This window comes from Vitis vinifera, chromosome 10 (assembly GCF_030704535.1).
Source record: "Vitis vinifera cultivar Pinot Noir 40024 chromosome 10, ASM3070453v1".
Lineage (NCBI taxonomy): Eukaryota > Viridiplantae > Streptophyta > Magnoliopsida > Vitales > Vitaceae > Vitis > Vitis vinifera.
This window is the reverse complement of record NC_081814.1, coordinates 13,246,428-13,261,818: the sequence shown is the minus strand read 5'-3', so window position 1 is coordinate 13,261,818 and position 15,391 is coordinate 13,246,428. Positions and strand designations below refer to the sequence as shown.

Here is a 15,391-nt window from a genome sequence, read left to right as displayed (position 1 = left end):
AGACCTATATCATTCGCATTATACATGACTTAGATGCATGAGAAGTTACACGAAAAATCCAAGTCATAGGCTTCTTGCAAGTTAATGAGTAGTTCACAATCATTCATGGATTGAGATAATCCGTCTAAGGCTATAGTGCACTATCTCCTAGTTGGAGGGATAACTTTTCTCAATCATCGAGATAAGTTTCCCATGGCAAGTGCTAGTGTGTATGGTTACATATTAGACAATATCTATAGTGAGTCATGACATTGGCTATTTGGTATGTATGAATTCACCAAGCTAATAAGTTACATGAGCTCTCAATCTTGGGAGAATATTGAGTTAAAGCTAAAGTTTTAGTTAGTTTTGGCCAATGGGTAAGACCTTAAGGTATGTACCCTATGGGTTAGACCACTATTGATTAAAATAGGTGGCAATAAGGTGGTAATAAGTATTCTTAAAATAGGTATCATGATATTTCATGGGTTTGAGATAGTATATCACATTGGGTGATCTTAAGAACGTATGATAATGAAATATGTGGTCATAATAATTCCTTAAGTGAAATTTGACATATGCTTTTAGAGATATAAACTACGTCAATTGATCGAATAATAGAAGGATTTGAGGCTTAAGGATGGTAGAGATAATCTTAAGAGGTTGATAAAATTCACCTTATTAGATTATGAATATCAGTTCATAAGGAGCTTGCATAAAGTCATTAATAGGTCACAAACCCAAGTTTTTTTTTTAATCTCAATTTAATAGCATAGGATATTGGAGTGTAGTTGAATCTTTACAGTAGAATCGTAAGTCAATTTTAGAATTAGATTTTAAGGGAACCAATATTTTCCTATGGATTCCAATGGTCCTTTCTTGAGCTCATATTCCTTAGTAACACATTAATTGAAGGATTTCTATTCATGTGTGCATAAGGACATCTTGGTAAATATGTAATATTGCATATGAGCATATGAGTAGACTTTCTAGATTTGACTAATTAATTAATTGGAGTCCAATAGGACTAATTAATTAATTAAAGCTTAATAAGACTAATTAATTAATTAAGACTCAACATATTAAATTAAGTAACCTAAGCCCAAGATAGGTTCAAGTCACTTAAGTTCACAAGTGAACCTATATAAATCCCCCTTAAAGGTTTAGGGTTCAAGGTTTTTCCATGTAGTCTTCTAGAAGAAGGAACCCTAGCCTCCATCCTCGTGGAAAGGATTCCATCATCCTCACATGCCAAAGGTCCAAGAGAGTGTCATTACATGAAAAATGTTGAGGTATTTGAGATTAGCACCACCTTCTCCATTGACTGGAATTGATCTAGGAATGTCCAGATCATAGGTATTATTTTCTAAGCACCTAAATTTAAGGTTCAAATGTTTTAATGCTTTTGTTGCATAGATTTAGAGATACTTAGGACAATCTAGCATACACCCCAATGATCCAAGACTTGGAATAGTGTAATCCGGATATTCCAACACATTGAACTTTTCATTTAGTATATTAATGTAATCATTTGTTATTGCAAGGATAGCTTATTTTAGATTTATTCAGTTGAATGTGCATGCTCTCTAAACAAGGGAAGGTGTTAATTAAACATTATTCAAGATTTTCATCATTTTCATATTTAATTAACATTTTATTTTATTGTAGGTTCATCACCATTCCTAACATGTAAAAGGAAGTCATTAAAAATGACATCAAATCGAGCCTCATGTTTGCAACTAATTTTAAGTTCTCCGTTTTGGGGAAAAGGTAAGCCTCTACTAAAATTTGCATTAATAGTTTTAACTTTTGTGCTACATTGTACTTTGTAAGACGTTATGGGCTATGCTTGGGAGTTGTACTCAAGATTTTTTTTTTTTTAAGAGAGAAAAAAAAAAAAAATATATATATATATATATATATATTCCCAAAACAAACTTTTTAGAATTGTTTTTTAATTCTTTTTCGATTGTTTTCACTTATTTTATGAAGATTAGTTTAAAAAATAATTATACACACATAAAAAATAATTAAAAATAATAACATTATGGGTAAAAGTTATTTTTAAGAAATATTTGAAAACATAAAAATAGAATAAAAACATTCCAAATTCCAAACTTGAATTTTGTTTTAGAAAACACAACTATTTGAAAAAAAAATTTTGGAGAACTATTTTCTCAAACGTTACGAAATAGGGCCCAATATTTTTCAATGTGTTCAAAATTTGAACCTCATGGTGGGTGATTAAAAAATTATAATGTATAGATTCATAATGAATATCCCACGATTTCCTGAAATCAGTGGGTTGAGAATAAAGATTTTCTAGAATCAATAACAAAAAGGTTATATATTGTTATGAGATTTGAAAGGACCGGCTTTGAGACATTTTAGTTGGAAATCAAAAGGATTAGCTAGAATAGAATTTAGTCATTGAATTAAATGTAAAATAAAAATAAATGGCAGATATCCACTTAATCAGGCAAAATGATGCACTGACTTGATCATTGGACAATGGTCTGAAGCATGCTATAAATATGTTCTGCAAGCTATTACAGACCTGGGAATCAAATGTGGGTGAAGGATTATCCCTTGCCTTGAAAGCCCTAGGGGTTCAACCCAAGTTCATAAGGGCATGATGGATAAGAAAGAACAACGGTTTAACAACCACCCTGAGATGGATCATTAAATATCGGAGGTTCAGAATCCAGGTCCACCATAGTGTGGAAATAAACAACACAACAAGCAGAGAATGGAAGTTGTATGCATCTATAGATCAAATGGTGAACAGCATCCTGTAGTCCAACACCTGAAGGAGGCTCATGAATTGGGTGGCCACAACTAAACAAAACAAATCAGGTCCATGGGTAGGCACATGCCTCATCACATATGTTTCCCATGGACGCCAGTTATCAACAAGTTCAACATACTATTACAATACAAAGCAAAGTAACTAAAGAAAAATCATGTCCCAACTCCCATCTAACTGGTGCCCTTTCCCTGATTTGGTTAGTTATTATATTTACACGTACCAAATATCTCAATTCTGACTAAAAACGAAATAGAAATTTGTTCCCACCCCTGATTTTATGCAGCTCTATAAAATCTCAATGCAAAAACAATAAGAATTTGATATGGAGAGCAAAAAGGCTCAATGACGTTCTTATAAAAACCAGGGAACAAAATGCAGGTGATGGATGGCTTCCCCAGTTAGCAGCATATCTAGCTATGCTGCTCAGGCAGTGGCATTTGCCAGTGATCAGAATCAGTGATAGCACCATCTTCTAAGCCTCACCGCTTCTTCTTTCCCTCTCCATGCCTTGACCGCCTTGGAGCCTCGTCCTCGCTTTCGCTTTCATCATTTCTAAAGCTATTTCCACCTCCAAATTGATCATCCTGTTGAGACTTCAATCCTTGCAGATATTGTGTCTCATCATCTGGACCTGCCATATCTTGGCCCCTGCCCTGGTCTGAGCCCCCACTGTATCTGTCATTTCGGTCATTAACTGGTGTCCTCTGATCCCTTTTAGTTCGATTGTTCTGCGAGTTTGGGGGTGGAGGCGGTGGGAACATTGGAGGCATACCAACTGGCCGACCAGCTCGAGTTGGGGCTGCTGCAGGAACTCCCATCCCTCCCATGAATGGTGCACGTCCTGGACCCATCATCATCCCATACCCACTTGCTGGAAAGACAGCTCCCGGTTGACCGCGGCCAGGAAACATCATGCCAGATGCAGGACCTGTGAAATCCCCAGAAAACCTGGGACCATATGGAGGGAAAGCACGGGGACCCACACCAAAAATATCTGGCATTGCAAAACCATCTGGTGGAACAGCACTATAAGAAAACCCATCAGCACCCATCATGACAGGGGGGAAGCCCCGCATGCTAGGAATAGGTCTGGCTCCTCGTGCTAGTGGCATGTGAGGAGGCCACATGATTCCTCTGCCCCTTCCTCTGCCTTGAGCTGCTGGCCCAAGAGCCTGGCCAAAGCTCTCCTCCTCTTCTTCACTTTCTTCCTCCTCCTCCTCTTCATTGTCCTCAAATGGAACAATATCTGGATTCTCACCTCCATTGTCTGGATTGACTCCCTTTGCTTTTTCCTCCTCACGTTTTGATTCTGCTGCAAGTGAGATTGCCTAGTGCCAAGACAAACAGAAAAACATTACTCAGGTATAGAACTTGTGCATCCAATTAAAAGATATATGAGGCATAATATAATCGTATGTAACAAGTATTTCTTCCCACCCCTCCATCCTCTCCCATAAAATGGGTCCCATCCAGTGGTTAGATGGTGAACCAAACTACTAACACATGATATCTCACATCTAATGACCAGTCCTACTGAAATTCAAGCATTTAATCGGCAAGCAAGTGTTCACCCCTAATTACAGTACCAAAGTTTCCTCATGTTGAACCTATTAATAGAGCAGTCAGTTCAAAAATTCAAAAGACAGACAATGGATGGATGAAAGGGGAACCAATGATAGAGAAAATAGGAACAGAAACAGAAATACTTGATGGCCTTGAGACTTGCTTGGAATTACAATCCAGTAGTGTAAGGCTCAAAGGGGAGCATACAAAGGCTTTAGTTACAGATACCAGAAGAAGAGAAGTAAAACATGTTGAAAATTACCTCCAAAGTCCTTCACCAATCCTAACAAATTCTTTCATTTCTTCCTACCAAATGATGCAAATTAAAGTGAGGCTAACAATGTGCCATAAAGTCCTAGCTCTAGTAAGTCCCTAAAAATCCTCAAAGGAAATTATCAGACATGTTGAAGATTATTACAGCTGTATGCACAGCTGTATATTATAGCTGTAATAATATTTGTGTTTATAATCCCTGATTTGTAGGGATCTTTAATAGGCTAGTTTCCAATTCTTTTCTTATTCTATTTCTTTTTCTTTTTTTTGGCTGTTGTATATAATTCTAAAAATATGAATGAAAAATACAATTTTTCTCCACATGGTATCATAGCTGAATTAGGCTCATTGGGATTTTTCTTTTCAACCTTCCTTGTTGAGTTGTAGAACCTTTTTCCTCTGTTTTTTGAACCCTAGTTTAACAGCCTTTATTGCCATTTCAAAGGCACTCTACTATATTTTTCTCTAAAATTGTTTCCAAATTTTACCCACCATGTCTGAGATTGTTGACAACTCCAACAACATGATTCCTCCATCCATGGCCAATTTGTCCAGAACAATGAATAAGGATACCATTTGGTGTACCTACTGCAAGAAGTAAAGATACACAAGGGACCAGTGTTGGAAACTTTATGGAAAGCCTCAAACTTGAGTAAAGATTGAGGTTTCAAGGATGGAAAACAAAATTTCAAAGGTGGACAACAAAGAACTCAGGCACACTTCACCAACTCTCAAATCAATAAAAACTCTTTACAAGAGAGGGTGAATTTCGGTGCCAACGAACATGTTGAGCTTAATAAGGAATAGATTGAGCAATTGAAGAATCTCCTAGGAACCCTTGAGAGTCCTAGTGGTGCTTGCTCTCTCACTCAATCAAATAAGCATTCCCCTTCTCTTACTTTTAGTGTCTCAGATATGTCTTTCCTAGGCTCTTAGGTCATCAACTGGGGAGCTACAAATCATATGACTCATTCCTCACAAAAATTTAGTACCTATAACCCATGTCCTAGTAATAAGAAAAGATAAGATTTGATGACCCAAGAGCATCTTTAGCCACTGTGGCTGGTCAAGGGGAAGTTCACTTGAATAAATCCATAGTTTTGAAGAATGTGCTACAAGTACCTAAGCTTTCCACCAATCTTGTTTCCATTCATCAACTTACCAAAGAACTTAATTGTCATGTGATTTTTTATCCCTCTCATTGTATATTTTAGGAACAGGGTACAAGGAAGACGATCGGACATGTAAGGGAAAATGATGTACTTTACTATTTTGAGCTACAATTGGTCAAAATAGGACTAAGAACCAGGTACCCTTATCATTCCTATCTGAAATCCCATCTACAACAAAAGATAAGATTTGACTTCATCATTATCATCTTGGACATCCATCATTTAGTGTTCTTAAAATTATGTTTCCTTTATTGTTCAAAGGAATTGATGAAGAAAAATTACATTGTGATGTTTGTGAACTCGCAAAGCACCGTTGTGCTACTTTTCCAATAAGTAACAAAAGAGTTTCAATTCCTTTTGTATTAGTTCACAATGATATTTGGATCTTACCACAATTCCTAATATTTTAGGCTCTAGATGGTTTGTTTCATTTATAGATGATTACACTTGAGTAACTTGGATCTTTCTTCTCAAACAAAAATCAGATGAGTACTGCATTTCTCAATTTCAAAAAATGGTCAAAACTCAATTTGGAGTGGGAATCAAGAAATGTGGGTCTAATAAAGTAAAGGATTACTTCAATCAAGTCCTATCTCCTTATTTTCAAAAAGAAGGTATCATCCATGAATCCTCTTGCATTAGTACTCCCCAACAAAATGGGGTTGCTGAAAGAAAAAACGGTCATCTTCTTGTTGTTACAAGAGTTTTTTTGTACCAGAAAAATATTCCTAAATCATATTAGGAGGAAACAATACTTACTGTTAGTAATCTTATAAATCGATTGCCATCTAGAGTTTTGAGGTTCAAAAATTCAATGAAAACTTTTTCAAAATACTTCCCAAACCTCACATCATCTATCAATCTTGTTCCAAAGGTTTTTGGTTGTGTTTCTTTTGTCCATGTCCACGCTCATAATAGAGATAAACTAGATGCAAGAGCAATTAAGTGCATTTTTATGGGGTATTCATCTACTTAAAAAGGTTACAAATGTTATCATTCACCCATTCGACAATTTTATGTCTCTTCTAGTGCATCTTTTGTTGAACATAAAAGCTACTTCAATCATCCTTATCTTCAGGGGGAGACATCATTCATGGAAGATATGGATATAGGAGATTTATTCTTACTTGACTTGCTTCCATTTGTGTCTAAATCCTCACATTCATAATCATTTGTGTCTAAGCTTGTGTCTGAGCACTCACAAATTCCTAAACCAACAAGTCCACCTTCAGGGAAATAAGTTCCCAGTTCTACAAGGCCAACTTAGGTTTATTTAAGGAAGAAAGCAACCATCACTGAACCTATGCAAGTTCAAGAGTCAAAACCGACCACTTCTTATGAGGTAAATGATCCATCTTCTCCTAAGATTTCTCTTGATTTTGTTGATATTAGTGATCTAAATATGCTCATTGCAGTTAGAAAAGGCATAAGCACATGTACTCAACACCCTTTATATCCACTTTCCCATTGTGTCCTATGAAAGATTGTCATCACCTTATAGAAATTTTCTCACCAGCCTGAACACCATAACCATACCTAAGACCTTATCCAAGGCACTAAACAGCTAAGAGTGGAAACAAGCCATGAGGGCCGAGATGGAAGCACTTGAAAAGAATGGGACTTGGGATGTGGATGCCAAGAGAGAAGAGTCCAATAGGGTGCAAGTGGGTGTTCACAATATAGTACAAGGCAGATGGTTCTCTTAAGAGATACAAAGTCAGGCTTGTTGCCAAAGGCTATTCTCAGACATGTGGAGTAGATTACCAAGAGACTTTTGCACCAGTACTCAGGATGAACATTGTGAGACTTTTACTCTCTTTAGCTGCCTAATTTGACTGGGAATTACAACAGTTTGATGTGAAAAATGTGTTCTTACATGAAGAGCTCAAAGAAGAAATTTATATGGATCTTCCACCTAGTTTTAATATGCACTTGAAAGGAAAAAAGGTATGTAAATTAAAGAAAGCTTTATATGGGCTAAAACAATCTCCACGAACTTCGTTTGGAAGATTTGTCAAAGCCATGATAACTGTTAGCTATAGACAAAGCCACAGTGACCACACCTTATTTGTTAGACACTTAGCCTCAGGGGGAGTAATTGCCCTACTAATTTATCTGGATGATATAATATTGATTAGAAATGATCTTGAAGAAAGAGAAGCAATGAAGCAATGCTTAGAAAAAGATTTTGAAATAAAGGAGCTTAGAAGACTAAAGTACTTCTTGGGAATTGAAGTGGCTCGCTCAAAAAAGGGAATTTTTGTCTCCCAATAGAAGTATGTTCTTGACTTATTGCAGGAGATAGGAAAAACAAGATATAAACCAGTTGACACACCTATTGATCTGAATCACAAGCTTGGAGAAGCAAGTGAGGATGCAGCCGTAGACAAGGGTATGTACCAAAGATTGGTTGGCAATCTAATCTACCTCTCACATACGCAACCAAACACAACCTATACAGTCAGCCTAGTGAGTCAATTTATGCATAACCCGAAGGAAGTTCATCTACAGGTTGTATATAGATTCCTACACTACTGAAAAGCAACTCTAGGGAAAGGAATTTTGTTTAAGAATAGCATTGAGCTATCATTGGAGGCCTATATTGATGCAAATTATGCAAGATCAGTAGTTGATCTGAGGTCTACTATGGGATATTGCACTTCTCTTCAAGGGAACTTGGTAACTTAGAAGATTAAGAAATAGAACATTGTTGCAAGATCTAGTGCAAAAGCAGAGTTTCGTGCAATGGCCTAAGGAATCAAGTTATTTTGGCTCAAGATTATCTTGGAGGACTTGAAGATTAAGTGGGAGACACTAATGAGACTTTATTGCGACAATAAGTTGACCATCAGCATTGCACATAACCCGATACAACATAACAGAACCAAGCAAGTGGAAATAAACAGATATTTTATTAAGAAAAAGTTGGACAGTGGCTTAATTTGCACACCATATATGTCCATTGGAAGTCATTTAGATGATGTCTTAATGAAAGGATTAGCCAGTGCCTAGTTTCAAGAAATCATTATCAAGTTGAGAATAGATAATATTTATTCACCAACTTGATTATTACAGTTGTATACATAGTTGTACATGAAGATTATTATAGTTGTATACATAGTTGTATATTAAGATTATTATCGTTGTATACACAATTGTATATCTTCCACAGTTGTATATTACAACTGTAATATATATTTGTGTATATAATCCCTGATTTGTAGGGATCTTTAATAGGGTGGTTTCCAATTTTTTCCTTATTCTTTCTCTTTTGTTGTTGTATATAATTCTAAGATTGTATACTTTTAAAATATGAATGAAAAATACAATTTTTCTCCATAAGACATCACACTTTTGTGTGGAACCCAATCAATTAAAAAATCTAAACCACCTACTCTACCAAGCAAAGGCTCTAAGGCAATGTAAAAAACAAGGTCAATTGATTCCCCACTCGTACATTGATATTAACCCACATTAAGGGCTTTTTAAGTCCTCACTCAAACTAATTCAGTAGCATTCGCCTTCTTATTTACTACAAGCCATGCAAACGTCTTTACCCTTTTTTTAAAATAAAAAACAAACATATTCATTCATTGAATGATAAATACAACAAAGGACAAGCAATCCTTTGAAAATACACAATTGTTGATTAGAAAGTAAACTACTATCCTACTAGACAAGAAAAACTAGACTATCTTCACAAAAAAAGAAAAAACAAACAATGTACACATATTAGAGAAACTTTATACAGGAAAGTAAACTACTTTTCCTGTATGCTTTGTGGCTTTTTGCCTTTTGTTAATATATCTCGTGTTTATTTATCAAAAAAAAAAAAAGGAGGAAGAAAATCTCCAACAAAGGAGACTAAGTGATTTGCTCCTTGCTTGGCTAACCAGTTTGCAACTTGATTAGTTGAATGAGGAAAACCAAACAGGAGCATCCCACTTCACTAGCAACATCTTGATTTTGCGTATCCAATTGTCAAACTTCCATGAGCCCACCTCTCTCCCTATTAGACTCCTAAGATATTATAGTAGCATAATCTCCCTCAACTGTTCCACTGGATAGGCACAAAGTTTTAGCTTACAACAAACCTCCTACTAACACTAACATATCTCCCTCAATAGCCAATTCCGCTTTTCAAGGTTTAAAGTAAGCTCTTAATATAGCACCTTAAGAGTCTCTTATCACACCTCTAATGCTTAATTGTCCAAGATTACCCAACAAACATTCTTCAAAGTTTAACTTTGTCAAACCTACTTAAGGGGGTGACCAATCAATCAAGCTTTCTCTTGAATTTCTTTCAATAAAAAACACTCTTCTAATCTAACACTAGAATATACGAAGGAATCTGCAAAAAGGCTTAATGACCAAGGCCTATAGGGAATAGGAAAGGTAAATCAAATCTCAAGTGGCATGTACAAATCTACATCGATCCTTAAATATCCTAGCATTCCTATCCAACCATAAAACCATATCTAGGATAAGATAGCCACTTGCCAAAGCGACCTTCTTGGTAAGCTACCAAAGCTTTTAAAAGAGATTCCCAACATCTCCGCCATGCCTCTAAGAGGGAATTGATCCAACATTTCTATACAAACAATTTATGCCAAAGTTCTAGTTCTATGGGATAATAAAGAAAAAGATGATAAGATTATTCACTATTCTTCAAACACATAACACATTGCTACAAATTGAATGCTTTGTAGGGCTCCTTGATTTATGCAAATTATTGGTATTGACCTTTGTATTAGCAACAAGCCATGAAAAAGCCTTAACCTTAAGTGGAACTTTTGAGTTCCAAATTAACTTAGCAAGAGCAAAAAGGGTCAAGACAGGAGTGATTGAAAGAGATTTATAGAATGAGCTCACTAAGAAGAGTCTAAAATCTTGAGAAGAACAGACCTAACCCTCCATCAGATTTGTTTAAGCTTGGGACCTGTCCTTAGGAAGAGAATGGGGCTTGTCCCCTAATTGGGCTTCTTATGAAAGAAGGGCCCCCATGCATACTTGGTAGGTGTATGGAGTCTTGGAAATGGGCCAAAGCTTCATAATTACTCTACCTTTTGCTTGGGGCCCCTTTAACCCCTCATTTGAATTTAAATTTAAGAATAGAGAAGGTGGATTATAGTTGTCCTCCACTAAAACTCTACTCTTGCCAAGTGTCCCATTTTAAGACTCCACCACAGCCATTTGAATTCCAATAACACAATGATTTCTGCCATGTGTCCCATAATAGGACACATTCTTAGCCGTTTAATAAACCTCCCCATGCTGATTCCTGCCACATGTCCTTGAGAATGACTCATTCCTCCCTCAAGTCAACTCAACCTTTCCAACCCACCTTTTGTGTTCATCTCCACCACTGCAAATGAGATAGTAAACGCCCAAACCCCATCTTTCACCTCAATCAATGCAAGCAAAACGGTGTGTTCATTTCTACTCTCACTCTCACCTTTGATAAATCGTACAACTAAGAGTATGCCAATCTATCTCTACCACCATCCCCTAAACTTCCACAATCCTCTTCAAATGATCTTCATACCACCATAAATGGAAAGGCAATCCTCATAATTTTTTCTTTGACCATATCTTTATGTAGAGATTTCAGAATCAAAATTTGTCAAGCTTGCCATAATCCTCTAGTTTTTTCTTTTTCCCTTTTTTATTTTTTTTTGGAGTCTTTTATTTATTTATTTACTTATTTCAGATTTGTGAACCTATTTAAGGGTATTTTGGTATTAAGAAAGAACTTTTGGGAATAATACAAAGTATTGTGATTCTTCTCCTAATCTTCCTTGTTCTTGGTACTTTTGTGAAAATCAACAAGACTCATACCCCTATTCTTGATATTTATGCATGAACAGGAAAGGTTCCTTTCTATTTTTCTGCATGACTAGGTCTCTAAAAATCATTCAATCAAGCAAAACAAATTAAAATTCCTTGTGCATGGCCTAGTCAGACATATGGGGTCAATTATGAAGAAACTTTCACGATCACCAAGATTATCATGGTTAAACTGCTTATTAGCGTGATAATTGGTCATCAATGACAACCTTTATCAACTTGACATACAAAATGTGTTCAATCTTAATTATGAAAGTTATATGCAGTCATTTCTCATGTCATCTTCGTCATTTATTTATGAATGCAAACCCCTGCATACCTGAAACCTCAAATCCAATCACACCACTAACAACAGCTCATTCACTCTCCAAATCACACTACCATCTAACCCATCTTATGCAATAAGTTAGGCTCTAATCAGTTTGCTAGTAACCTGCTATTCAACAAGCAGATCAAACATACTAATACTTAAAAAAATCTCACATCATTATCCTATTCAGATACTAGTTTTGCCTCATTTCCCTCCTGACAGTTCAAATAGCTACCTACTCACAAGGTCTGGATTAACTTCAGCACTTTCTCAAACTCTGGCTATGACGGACCATGGCTTGTGTTTCTCTCTCTGTCTCTCTTTTCCATTTTCTGGTGGGGTGATTTATATACAATCAACAAATACTTGCATATGATATTTAAATTAAAAACTTGTGTACAATCTGCTTGTTATCTTCATGTTTTTGGCCTTGTTTATGATAACAAAAATAATTTTTTATTCACTCATTTCCTGTGTAAGAGAAAGTATGTCATCAGAAATTCAGAAAAAAGGAATAATGATACTTTACAATCATATGAATAACTTCAAACTAGAACCTCAGTCTCCATGCAATTTTTTTCTCATTATTATTATTATTATTATTATTCTTTTGTTTTTCTATATGTTTCTTTCATTTTTCCTAATATTTTGCACTACATTTCCCAATGCCATAAATAAAATAATAGACATACCATAAGTTCACTGTCTGGCTCAAGATATAGTAAGGAAGCCAACTGTTCACCAATTGACGGCTCTAACTCCTGGCAGTCTCTGCTTATCTGCAGTTTTACAAAGCACAACAAAATCATAAGACAATTGGGAACTCATTAAGATTTGGTTACAAAATTACAATATCACATCCAATTATACTATGGAAAAATACATTTTGAGTGCTAATAAAGATCTAGTGGAATTATATGGACATGATTTATTCAAAACTAGAAGAGTTGCTCAAATATTTTCTAGTTGTTAGCCTTATAGGGGTTATTCAAACAATCTCTGATCGGAATGTACCATGACATATACATTACATTTTGACTTCAATAACTCCTTAGAAAAGCATCAGAACTGTGAGGCTTTTTGCATGGTTGGTCTAACTTGAGTTCTAATTTCATGCATTTGCTAACTTCAAAACTTGTTTTCCAACTGGTAGTCTTTCCATTCTAACATTCCAATAGTGATAGACTTCAAAGGCAGTTGGCAATTAATGTGCTCTTTTATCAAGTTGAATATTATTGATAGCATGCTCCAACTTGTTTGTGGAAGCACCTCCAAACTAATATTTTTATTGACAAGTGATCAGTAACGTAGGAATCAAAATGTCACTACATTACGTTGATACAAGCATGAAGCTCTTTCTATAATTCAAGAAAACATAATGATCTGAAGGAGATGCTATTTATGTATCCCAACCACAATAACTAGGGTAGACATGGTCCTGGAGGCACCAGAATCCAGGATTCTCCCAACCCACATTTCCTTGTCTTGGTGATCATTAGAAAGAGCATATCATAAAACCAGGACTAAATTGCCAGTGCCATTTGACTTCAGTCCAACAAGGGAACTGAAAATTCAAGTCTAGCCATTTTATATACTTTAGCTAGATTAATATTTTTTTTTTTTGATAGATAAACACAAATATATTAAAGGACAAGAAGGCCACAAAGCATACAGGGAGTATGCAAATCAGCCTAAAACAAGAACGCAAAAAACAAGCAACCTCACCCACCCTTAAGTGGCCGCTAGCCACTCCAAAAAGCCTAAGAGCGAAGAGGACTCCTCTCCAATATACACCCTAGCCCAACTCCACAAATTACATACAAAAGAATTTTTGAGTTTCTGTATAGCTAAAGATCCTCCCCTAAAAGCTAATTTATTCCTTTCCTTCTATACCGTCCAAAAAATACACAACGGGATGGAATTCTAAATCTTTTTCCTTTTTTTCCCCACAAAAGAGCCCCTCCAACTGAATAACGTCTCTTTAACTGACTCTGGGAACACCCACTAAACCCCAACAAGGGCAAGGACGATCTCCCAGAGGGCCCTTACCACTATACAGTGTAAAAGAAAGTGATTTACATTTTCCTCTTCACAACCACACAAAAAACAACAGTTAGGGAGCTGCTACCCCCGTTTTTGAAACCTATCCAAAGTGAGAATCTTCCCCCACGCGGCTTCCCAAGCAAAAAAGGCAGCTTTGGTTGGGACTTTATCCACCCAAATGCATTTAGTCAGAAAGGCGCATGCATTGGGAACAACCAGCACATTATAAGCATCCTTAACCCCAAATATACCATGACCCCCACCTTTCCATAGCACTGAGTCCTCCTCTAAAGATATCCTGAAGTCCCTGAGCATATTAAGCAATCATCTTATCAAGTCCAGCTCCCAATCATTAAAATCTCTATAAAATCTAAGATTCCAACCTCCTTGACCAAGGCTTGGGTCCCACATCTCATTAACCGTTGCATTCCTATGGACCGCCAAGGCAAAAAATTGGGGGAAAGTTTGGGACAGCGTCGCGTTGCCACACCACTGATCAGTCCAGAATTTAACTCTAGTCCCCTTCCCCACCTTAAACTTTATGCTATCCCAACACCACTTTGCCTCCTTCATAATCTCCTTCCAAACCCCCACTCCATAAGTCCCACGGGCTTCTTTAGTCCTCCACCCAAATTCTTCCTGACCATATTTCACCCCAATCACCATCTTCCAAAGATTGTCCTTTTCAAAGGCAAATCTCCATAACCATTTACCTAACAAAGCTTTGTTCAAAGGATGAATCTTCCGAATGCCTAGGCCACCCTTCTCCTTTTGGGTGCACACCACCTCCCAATTAATTAAGTGGACTTTCCTCTCCAAGCTTCCCCCTCCCCAAAGAAAGTCTCTTTGTAATTTTTCGAGCCTTTTTGCAACAATCTTAGGCATTCGAAAGAGGGACAGATTGTAAATAGGCAAGCCGGCCAGTGTGCTCTTTATTAAGGTAATACGCCCACCCTTAGATATATATTGTCTTTTCCACTGGGCTAATCTTCTCCTCATTCTCTCTTCCACCCCATCCTATATAGAAATAGCTTTGTGATGGGCTCCAAGGGGCAGCCCCAAGTAAACAGTGGGCAGAAACCCCACTTTGCACCCAAGCTCCACTGCCATTTCCTCAATCTCTTCCACCCCACCAACCGGAATTAAGATGCTCTTATCTAGATTAATTATGAGACCGGAAGACGCCTCAAACCAAGCCAAAATCCAGCTTAAAGTGGATAGTTGCTCTTTCCTAGCTTCACAAAAGATGATTGTATCATCAACAAAAAGAAGATGGGAGACTATCATCTCCACTTCCCATCTCCCCCGAAGTCTGCAACCTAACAAGAAGCCCCCATCAACCGCCCTTCTTATCAGATTGCTTAGCACTTCCATGCCCAACACGAAGAGATACGG

At 36.7% G+C, this 15,391-nt stretch overlaps 1 protein-coding gene across 1 annotated transcript in view; it reads right to left on the bottom strand.

Moving 5' to 3' along the window:
- Window positions 1-2,724: 2,724 nt before the first annotated feature.
- Window positions 2,725-15,391, bottom strand: part of LOC100253258 (30-kDa cleavage and polyadenylation specificity factor 30) — a 39,990-nt gene continuing 27,323 nt past the window's right edge. The window contains exons 6-7 of the mRNA XM_002281558.4: window positions 12,646-12,732; window positions 2,725-4,116 (exon numbers count right to left, since the gene is read on the bottom strand). Of these exons, the coding sequence (XP_002281594.1) occupies window positions 3,268-4,116; window positions 12,646-12,732 (936 nt within the window). The 3' untranslated portion in view covers window positions 2,725-3,267. The remainder of the gene's footprint in view (window positions 4,117-12,645; window positions 12,733-15,391) is intronic.